This window comes from Ovis aries, chromosome 22 (assembly GCF_016772045.2).
Source record: "Ovis aries strain OAR_USU_Benz2616 breed Rambouillet chromosome 22, ARS-UI_Ramb_v3.0, whole genome shotgun sequence".
In the NCBI taxonomy this organism is placed as follows: Eukaryota; Metazoa; Chordata; class Mammalia; order Artiodactyla; family Bovidae; genus Ovis; species Ovis aries.
In genome coordinates this window covers 21,627,410-21,637,277 of record NC_056075.1, presented here as the reverse complement: position 1 = coordinate 21,637,277, position 9,868 = coordinate 21,627,410, and the positions used below count along the sequence as shown (strand labels likewise).

Below are 9,868 nucleotides of genomic sequence, written 5' to 3'. Positions count from 1 at the left end.
ATACCTCACTAGGATTTTCCCCTAAAGAACCTGTGAAGTTAACCTAAACCAAACTTTTTTTCTTTTCAGAAGCTGGTGTGAAACTAGGAATTTTGGTGGCAGAGAAGCCTTCCTACTAACTGGCCCACTGGTGCCTTGGCCAGTCTTCTCTCTAACGTGGTTTAGTATTATCTGCAGAGTACAATAATTGTTACTAAATGTTCTTAATGATTTTGTTTTACGAAGATTCCTGCATCTCACTTCCTAAGTGGATTTCTTTTGCCTAGATTTTCCAGTAAAGTGTAAGGCCTCTTTTCAAGGGGATTGCCAATGGCCAAAGCTATAACTGTAGAAAGAGGTTTCAAGATTTGACCCAGGGTGCCAGCTGGGCTTGGTGGGAGACACTGTTCCCTAGTAGGATGCAATTGAAACTGGTTATCTAACTGTCATCCCATAGTTAATCAAGAATAGGAATCTTTGCTTATACTCCTTGTTATAAAACCCTCAAGCTTGGAAACTCTTCAGTGGCTTTGGTAAAAGGTCTGTCAATTTTTACTGCCCTGTAAACAAACTGGGCCAGGGAGGAGATGCCCTGGAATGTCAAAAGGACTAGAAGAATGATCTCAAGTTTAACTGGTGGGTGAGGAAAAAGGATAGCCAGGCTTCAGAGTCACTCAACTTGGCTTGAATCCTGATTCCACCACCAGATAGTTGTATAGCTGTAAGCAATTTTCTTAATGTCTTAATAAGTCTGTTTTCTTGCTATAGTGAAAGTGACAGTCGTTTAGTCGTGTCCAATTCTTTGCGACCCATGAACTGTCACCTGCCAGGCTCCTCTCTCCATGGAATTCTCCAGGCAAGAATACTGGAGTGGGTATCCACTCCCTTCTCCAGAGGATCTTCCCAACCCAGGGATTGAACCATGGGTTTCCTGCATTTTTCTTGCTATGAATGGACATAATATATCTGGCCTCACAAGGGTGGTTGTGGAGCTCAAAAGACACAACGGACTTACAGCACTTAGTTTCATTAAGCCTGCCTGGCATGACTGGAAGGACTCAATGAGCATTAGCTAGCATCACCCCCTACTGTCCATCAAGTAAACTACTTTCCACAAGGAATGGGTTAGCTCAGGCCAGGTAACAGGTCACCTGAGGCTGTTGTGGGACCATTCAGTCCTAAAGATTCCTAAAGATTTCTCTTGACAACCTACTGTGAGAACTTTAGGTTGGGGGAAAAAAGGAGTGTGTAGAGGTGTGTGGCACTCTAACAACTTCTCTGATAGAGCTAGGCAGTCCTTATTCCTCTAGCCTTCCTCTCTTAGAGGTTACCACCACATCCCATGCCAAATGACTGAAGACAACCAAGAAGCCTGAGTTGATTTGTAGGTGTGCGATCAGCCCCTTCCCACCCCCGGCCCCCACTCCAGCTCCCCTCTCCTTCAAGGGAATAGGAGGTGGAGCCATCATCTATCTACCTGCATCCTTCCTTTAGTACTCTGGGTGCTGATGGAAGATTGATTTTTCTAATCTCAGAGCGCCCTCTGCTGGGGTCTGAGGCTCCCTACAAATGGGAAAGGAAAAGACTAAGATTTGAACTTTGTAGGGAGAGAAGGCTCCCTACAGAAAACTGCAGAAAGGAGGCTCTTCCCTGGCACTCAGGACATGGAATTGAGTGACAAAGAAGAAACAGACAGGTGTTCAGTTTACCGAGTAACAACGGCACCATAGCTTTTATTACTGGTGGCGGTTGGTTGCGGGAAGCAGGAAGGTGCTCTTAGAGGATCTCACTGGGGCCTTCACCCTACTTCAGCCGGAGGTCACAGGAGTTGGAGGCAAGGTCCAACTCTTCACTCTGTGAATTCACCAGCACATATTCCATCCCCAAGCCCACCTCCCCTTTGGACCAGCCATTGACACCTGGGCCCGTCTGCCTCTTGGAGGTGGGGGTGGGGGTGGGAGCAGAACCAACCCTCAAGAAAGAGAAGGAACTAAGATCAGGATGCTGCGGAATGTCTAACAAGAACAGTGGAACACAAAATCCCCTGTCTTAAGATTATACACTCAGGCTTCGTCGCCCTGAGGTGTCTTACAGCCAGTCAGACACCTGTGGAGTGTAAGCACCATTCCCACAGCTGCCTCCCTCTGTCAGAGGGTGCTGCGGGGGCTCTTAAAAAGGAATGCTTGCTATGCCTTCATGGCTTTTTGGTTGTGGGAGGGTGCTGGGATTGTGAGTTTAGCTTTGAGGTTATGATATCAGAGTGGACCAAGAACTCCTGGGATTGTGCCCTAAAATGGCCTTATTGTAGTGGGAGGCACGGAGTTAAAGAGCACTATGGGAAGGCAGCAAGAGCAGTACAGGATGCTGAGACTCCTTTGTTCTGTAGAGAAGAGGAGAGGAAATGACCCATTCCAGGATGTGGGGAATGGGACAAGCCCCCTGCCTCCCTTATCCCCACATGTCCTCCTCCGCCAGCTCAGATCTTGAGTCAGCTTTGGGAGCCAGAGATCAGAAATCTGAAGGATTCAGCCCAGTTTAGCCTGCTAAATGTCCTTCAATCTCTGTCGTGAGATCCTGGGGCTCCTATGTCCAGAAGGGGCAAGGTCCCATCAGAAATGACCTGGCTGGTGAAACTGTTTAGGCAAGAAAGCCCTGTACCCTGGCTGGCAGATAGCCAAGAAGGGAAGCCAGACATGAGGACATCCCAGGACAGCCTGTACACACACACGTTATCACTTATGTACATACACAGACGTACTAGCGTAGGAGAAAGGGATTATGTGACCCTGCCTTTTGAAATCAGAGGAGAGGAAAAGGCTTATGGGGGTACCTCTCAGCCGAATGGATCACTGGTCTCAATGGCTGCTCCCCCACCAAGCCCTCTGCCCAGCACCAGGCAGATAGAAAGCAGCAAGGGCAGCAAGGCTCCACTAAGCAGCAGCTCAAGGAGGCGAGGAAGGAGGCCAGGGGCTGACCTGCCTCAGAGCCCCTTGTTGTAGTAAACCACTTCGATGCTGGGGTTTTGCTCCTGAATCTGAGCTCTCAGCTCCGGCTCCAGCCTGTTCACGTGTATGGAGCTATAACAGAAGAGCAGGCTGGCTGAGTGTCTCCTGAGCCCACCCCTCACACTCAGGGACCACCATCCCTCATCCTCCCAGGCTGCAGAATCTTCTCCTCCAACTGCCGGAGGCCCACCCAGATCACAGTCATTCCCTCACCCCCAGGAGAAGCTGAATGCCCACCAGGCCCCTTCCTGGAACACATTGATGGGACCTAAGGTCAGCTGCTACCACAGGTGTGGAAAAGTGGAAGTGAAAGTGTTAGTCCTTCAGTCGTGTCCAACTCTTTGCGACCCTATGGATCTGTCCAAAGCCCCAGCCAAGCCCAGGGACAGCACTTACCTTCTCTGGGGGAACAGGGCACAGCACAGGGGAGTGGCAAATACCAGGCTGCGGGAGAAGAGTGTTAGAGAGGTTTGTGAAGCGCTGATCCAAGAGTGTTCCCTCCCAGTCCCCCACCCTATCTCTGGAGACAGCCTCTACGGGGGGAAACTGATTAAAGCCAACAATGACAGATGACAGTACGTTCTGGCTGAGGAAGGAGCCTCCAGAGCAGTGATCCAGAGCGCCACAGCCAGTGACAGAACCAGGAGTTAAACGTGCATCAAACTCTGAGATGGCACCAGAAGTCTTATTTCCATGGTGGATGTGGGACCCCTTTGACTAGACTCTTGACCTTCAAGAACAGACCTCTCCCCTTAACACACACAAGTATGCTTTACAGGTGTCCAGGACCCCTACCAGCTGCCTGTATGAATGAATGACATATACAAATATCTTAAAAGCAATAATACCCACCCACATTCACCACAGAAAGGACACTCGCACACACTCTAGCTGTCTTCCTGCATACTTACCAGAAGCCCACCAGGCCCATCTGCAGCGGGGCCCCCAGCCAGGGGCGGCGCTATGGGGAGAGAGAGAATATAAGTGTGTATCCCCTGCCCCCTCACCCGTTACCCATACCACAGCGGTTCTATCCCATCAGTTCTATCTTTAAGCCTCGGATATATGGCCCTTTTCTTTCCCCCAATCCCATAACAGCGATTGGCAGCCTCCCACTCCAGCCAGGCATGCTTGCCAACACCCTCCCTAGCATACCATCCTAACCCTTACCTCTCAGAATCACTTCCTACACTTCCTCCAGGAGCGTTTCTCCAGAAAGCCTTCTCTAATCCTCCACTCACTCCCTCCCATCCCACTGCATGAATCTGTCCATTTCCAAACACACCTCCTGCTCTGCACACCCTTCTTGATTTGCTCCAGCCACCACCAATCTATTGCTCCGTGTGTGTGTGTGTGTGTGTGTGTGTAGTTGGCACTCAATAAATATTTGCCAATAAAGGATTCATCAGATGAGTCAGAGCTTACATTGTAAACTACGGGATGTTCTGTCCTGTTCACACGTGTGTGAGCCTGTGTGTATGTGTGTATGCGTGTATCTCAGTGCTTTTCACAGCTGACAACACGAGCATGATACCAGGTGTGACTGTGATGGTCCCTCCCTATGTGTGTCTCTGGAGTGACACCAGCTTCCTTCAGGACAGAAACCCTTTCCTTCCTTTCCTGCCCTTCTCCTGCACCCTCAGTGCTCCTTTACTCCAGTTCAATTTAGTCTTGCTGAATGAATTAATGAAGAGGGATGGGGAGCACAGGGGTGCAGACAGGTGGCAAGTCTTAGACTTAGGTCAGGCTGCAGAGGAGGTTGGGGACTGGTCACTTCTGCCCCCAGGCACCACTACTTCCAGCATGGGAAAGGTGAAAGTGACCTACCTTCAGGAAGTCTTTCTTCTCCAGGGTGTCCATGATCACCGGGGGAATAGCTGAGGGAAGAGCAGGGCAGGGAGGGAGGGAGTGAATGGAGTGAAAGGCAGGACCCTCAGGAAGGGGTGATTTCCCCTTAGCAGCTCCTCCCACTCTCCCCAGAATCTTATAGCTCCCAGAGTCCTCACACCCCCTGGATAATGGCATCCCTTCTCTTAGGGCCTCCCATGCCCCAAGGAGCCACTCCTGCCTCACCCATGGCAGGAATCGCCATGCAGATTCTTGATATCACCACCTGGAAGATTCCTTGCTTGGCTGCAGCCACAGAATAGCCAAGCCTCTGACCCTGTTCATTGGTCACTGGGATGCCCACCTGCAGCTCCCTGAGAAGGGAAAGGGGTGGGGATCAGATCACAGGCAGCTGGTCCCTGGGGTCCCCTCAGACAGCCTAGATTCAAAGGCTGGTTCTCCCACCCCAGCATCCCCCCAGCACCAGATGGAGACTAGGCCCGGCAGTTTGCATGGCCAGCTGGTATGCCTACAAGCACTCTGCATGCACGCGCCAGAAGCAGGGGCCACTCACCTTTGCCTCATCAGGGGGATGTTGATGCAGTTGGCAGCTGCAACAGCTGCAAAGGGCACAAATCTGCCAACCAGCGGGGGAAGATGCTGGGGGAGGAAAGGTGTCCCTGAGTGGCCCTAAGGGCCATGGGGTGGCGGGGAACTCCGAGGAGAGTCACCGGGAGCCTGTGGGTTGGGTGGAGGAGGGGAAAGGGAAGAAGGAGGTAAGTAAAGAGCGAACAGGGGGGCACTTACCTTGGTCAGGGATTTGAGTCCCAGGGCCGTGGCCACAGCCCCGGTGGTGGCACTCACGTACGCCGTTCCCAGCTGCCTGTGGGTGGAAAAGCCAGGAAATGAGGTGGAAATGAACAACCCAGCATGTGGCTCTTTGCTTCAGGGACACACCAAATCCTCAGTAACTGAGATGTGGGAGGCTGGCCTCACTGCAGAGAAACGTCTCCCCTGCTCCAGTGTAGACCTGTCTGGAAGCCCCAATCCCTCCACTTGAAGAGGGCTGGGTCCCCCAAAGCATACACAAGACCTCGAACCATCAGTCAGGCCAGGAAAGTGAGTAGGGGACTGGCTGAGAGGAGGGCATTGAGCCACGTGCTGCACAGGCCTGGGAGGACAGGAGAGAAATGAAGGGCCGGGAGAAGAGCCCCTGGGGTGAGCTCTCACCCTACAGTGATGGGAGCGTCACCGCTGCGGTTGGAGTAGTTCACGACGGCGTTGAAGGACTGATTCAGCCACTGCCAGAACACCACGGTTGGGGTCTTCCTGAGGGAACAAAGGCACTATTTCCACAGTGTCCCACATCCTTGGACACCGACAATAAAACCCCAAAGGTTATCCCCAAATCCTCAAGAAGAGCCCTGGTGATGACCCCAGAACCTGCTCTGATGACCTGTGCATGACCCTCCTTACACAAACACATCTGAGTTTTGAGGAATGGAAGAGATTCTAATACAAGCTCTCAGCCACCCACTATTTTCTGCCCAAACTGGCCCAGAGAGGACCTGCCTAATCATCAGGTTACCCTCTAGCCTGAACAGAGTACCAGGGAGGAGACATACAAGATAGGACCTGCCTGTAGAAGATGAGCATGCAGCCGGTGATGGTCATGTTCATGGGCACCTGCGCTGACATGCGGCCAATCAGGACCACCTTTTCTCCTGTGTCTGGATGGAAGGCAGAGTCGTACACGTACTTGGCCCTCCACAGCTGGTCCTCAGTGAGCCCTGGCATTATCACTCCAGCCCTGCAGAAGTTGGCAAGGAGCTGACAGGCAATTCTAGGGGGCAGATCCACCCTCCCAAGCCCTGCCCACCCAGCTCAGGGGTGATCTGGGCAAATGACCAGACACTCTGGCTCCCAATTTCAGAACAAATGAGCTCCTTGTCTCTGGGGAAGAATCAAATCTTCCAGAAAGAGGGCTCCTATTTCTATTTCCCTTCTGGCTACACAAAAGAGGGGTGCCCTTCTGTTTCTGTCTAATGCTAGGTCATGGGTCATGGTGGTTTCCAATGGGTCAAAAATGGCTGGGGTGCTCTGAGGGTTTTTCCTCTTGAAAGCAAGGAGGCTGCCCTCCTAATTTATTGGGACTCATCCTTGCAGAGAGTGGCCCAGCAGAGGAACAGGTCCTGTAGAGGGTTTGTGAAGCATAGAACAGCCCGCTACCCATAAATATCAACACCACCTCCTCTACCCAAACACCCTGAAATCCTTTGGGCTGAAGTTCTGTGTCTTAGTTGTCAGTGATTCTGACAGATAGAGTCAAGGAGTGAGGAGGTGGAGTAGAACAGGGTCACGCTCAAGTGAGAGGATACAGGTACAAAAAGTACTGTATGAGTAGCAGGGAATGAGCCCCTGGGTCAGATGGGGTCAGGGGTCACCTGTAGTTCTGTACGATATTCCGGGAAGCTTCCAGCTGTGCCCCAGACAACAGTAGATTTCGGGGGTCCGTCACGGTGAAGAAGTGCCGGGCTCTGCCTAGGAAAGTGCTTTGGTCCCAGCGAGGTTCCTGGATATTGATATCTAAAGGCAACTCACCCATTTTCTGCAGGGCAGGAACCAAAGTCAGAGGACTCCAAGGAGGGGGTCCAAGGGCTCCACATGGGGGAGACTTTGGTGGTGCTGCCCTGGTCCCTGGGCCTATTGCCAATCCTTCTAGAGCTCAAGGTAACTCCAGATAGGTAAGCAAGCGGGGGAGGAGCTGTTCTCTAGGCAATGTTCCAGCCCAGGGACCTACAGCCACTGGAGGAGGGGACAGGAGAGAACACGCCAGGGAAGCAGATGTCCTTGTGCTCTGGCCTGCTGCAGATTTTCATGAGTGAGGATTTACACGTGTGTGGTTGACGTGAGCAGCAACTAATCCCATGCAGCTACTCTTGTGCTCTGCATGCACAAAAATGCAGATTATATGCATCACACATCCACATTCCTGTCGGCTTTAGGCCCCAGTTGCTTTGAGACCTACATACAAACACCCGAGGCTGTTTGGAAAAATGGCATAAGCGGTACCACACTCCAGGCCCTAAATGGAGGAGAGCAAGGGCTCAACAGCTCCAGGGCTCACCTATTCCGGGTCTCAAACAGGGGACTGCTGCCAGCCAGCCAGTGTGCTCGCAGGCATCCACAAGCTCCCTCTCCAGACCCATCTTCCTCCACCACACTGAACTGCCCAAAGTTCTCCTTGTTCCCCAGGTGGGCAGGGCTGGCATGAACACCCACTCACCTCCTCCTGAGCCACCTGCCTCTAAAGGAGCAGGATTCAGTAGGTGACCCCTTCACTCGGCATAGAGAGGAAAGCCTGAAGCAGCCATCTGGCCACGTTGGGCAAAATCCTACAAAATGACTAATCCTCTCCAACCACACTTCCTCACAGGCAGACACACCCTCCCCTCTCACACACTCACATTCACATATCCACACACAGAGACACCAGCATACTCGCCCTACACAGACCGGCAGACAGGGTGGACACACCCTGCACACCAAGACCGTTACTTACTTACACACACACACTCACACACACACACACACACACACACACACACACAGCCTACATCCATCAGCTGCAGACACTTGAAAGTGTGACCACACAGAGCCCCACCCTAACACTCCCTCCCTAACCAACCTTCCCTGTGCCCCATGAGCCGAAGATACTGAATCCTATAGGACAGGGGCAGCTTCCCTTTCTGACTCCCAGCCCTCAACCCTCTACTCCCCTGACCCCCGAACCCCGCCCGGCACAGCGACCACTCACGCTTTCCTAGGCTTCTGGGCTCCGCGGTTCTGCAGCTCTCAAACTCGCCTTCCTCTCCGCGCTTCCCCCCGACCCCGCCCCGCCTTCACATCCATCACGGGTAACGTCACGCGTGACGCTCACCGGCTTGAGAGGCGGGGGCTCCGCCCGATGAGGCCAGGGATTGGCAGGGCCTGGGGGCGATGAGTGTCATTAAGGGCGACGCCCCCAGCCCTGGCTACCGAGACCCAGCCCTCCGCAGCCTCCCAGAGCCAATGCGGGCTCCGGAATCAGTCCTGGCCGCGTCCCAGCGCGAGAGAGGAGGGGACGAGCTGCCCCGTTTAGTTGCATTCCCTTGGCTGGCCTCGGGAGGCACCCGGCCTCTGCCCAAGGGGTCTAGGTGCCCCCGGAGAAGGCAGGCGGCGCGGAGGGGCATCCAACCCAGAGGGACTCGGGTTACCTCCAGGCTTGTTTACTTGATGGCTACCTTGGCCGTGGCCTCTGCCTACTTGGTCCCCTGGGCTCCTACCCCGGTTCCCATAAGGTCCTCTCGCAGCATCCGGACGTTCTTACTCCCTCACAGTCCAGTTCTGCTAGCGCCTGCGTCCTTCCAGTGCCCGCACACTTCCTCCTCTGTATCTTCTATCATCCCCTCTGTAACCTCTAGCTCCTCTGGGTCCCCAGTTTCCTTATGACTCCAGTCCCTATCCCTGCATCCCAGACCCTGGCCCCTGGCCCTGTCCCGGAGATGAAGGGGCGGAAAGCTCAAGGTACCTCTGTCTGCATCAAGCAAGTGGATCAGACATTCTTCCTCCTTCTGGTGGCCCGAAACCAGCTTCCCTGCTATGCGTCCTTTCCAGAACTGGAAGGCCAGAGAGACACTTTCTGACATAGAAGGAGGATGCATGTGAAGGCAACGTTCAAACACACACACACACACACACACACACACACACACACACAACTCATCGTCATACAGAACACCCATGCCGCAAACTGAGGCTGCAGCTCGAGCTCCTGCCCACTGCAGGTTCACGCCTCTCTCTGTCCAGGTGACATTCCCTCGCTGAGGCCTCAGGGGTGACCGCAGAGAGGTGGCAAGTCGGACAAGACTGAAGTGACTTAGCAGCAGCAGCAGTAAGTAGCTGGTTCGGCCTAGAAACGACGCGGTTCTAGGCTCGCCTGCACCGAACCGGTAGCTGGAGCCGGGCGAGCCGAGATCCAAGCTTTAAGTTCATAGTGCAGGATGGGGTATCAGAAC

General features: G+C 53.4%; 1 protein-coding gene across 4 annotated transcripts; it reads right to left on the bottom strand.

Moving 5' to 3' along the window:
* Positions 1-1,678: 1,678 nt before the first annotated feature.
* On the bottom strand, positions 1,679-8,691 carry SFXN3 (sideroflexin 3). Of its 4 annotated transcripts, none has more exons than XM_027960255.2 (11): positions 8,629-8,691; positions 7,256-7,757; positions 6,451-6,621; positions 6,042-6,140; positions 5,619-5,694; positions 5,386-5,471; positions 5,058-5,185; positions 4,812-4,861; positions 3,896-3,945; positions 3,381-3,428; positions 1,679-3,056 (listed from the first exon to the last, which is right to left on the bottom strand). In XM_027960255.2, exons 2-11 carry the CDS (start codon positions 7,414-7,416, stop codon positions 2,960-2,962), a joined length of 966 nt encoding a protein of 321 aa, XP_027816056.1. In that variant the 5' UTR covers positions 7,417-7,757; positions 8,629-8,691; the 3' UTR covers positions 1,679-2,959. The 4 variants fall into 4 exon arrangements, with proteins under 4 accessions (XP_027816056.1, XP_060261120.1, XP_011958197.1 ...); XM_060405137.1 differs by having other exon boundaries at positions 6,042-6,136; positions 6,447-6,621; positions 7,256-7,419; XM_012102807.4 differs by having other exon boundaries at positions 7,256-7,419.
* Positions 8,692-9,868: the final 1,177 nt, after the last annotated feature.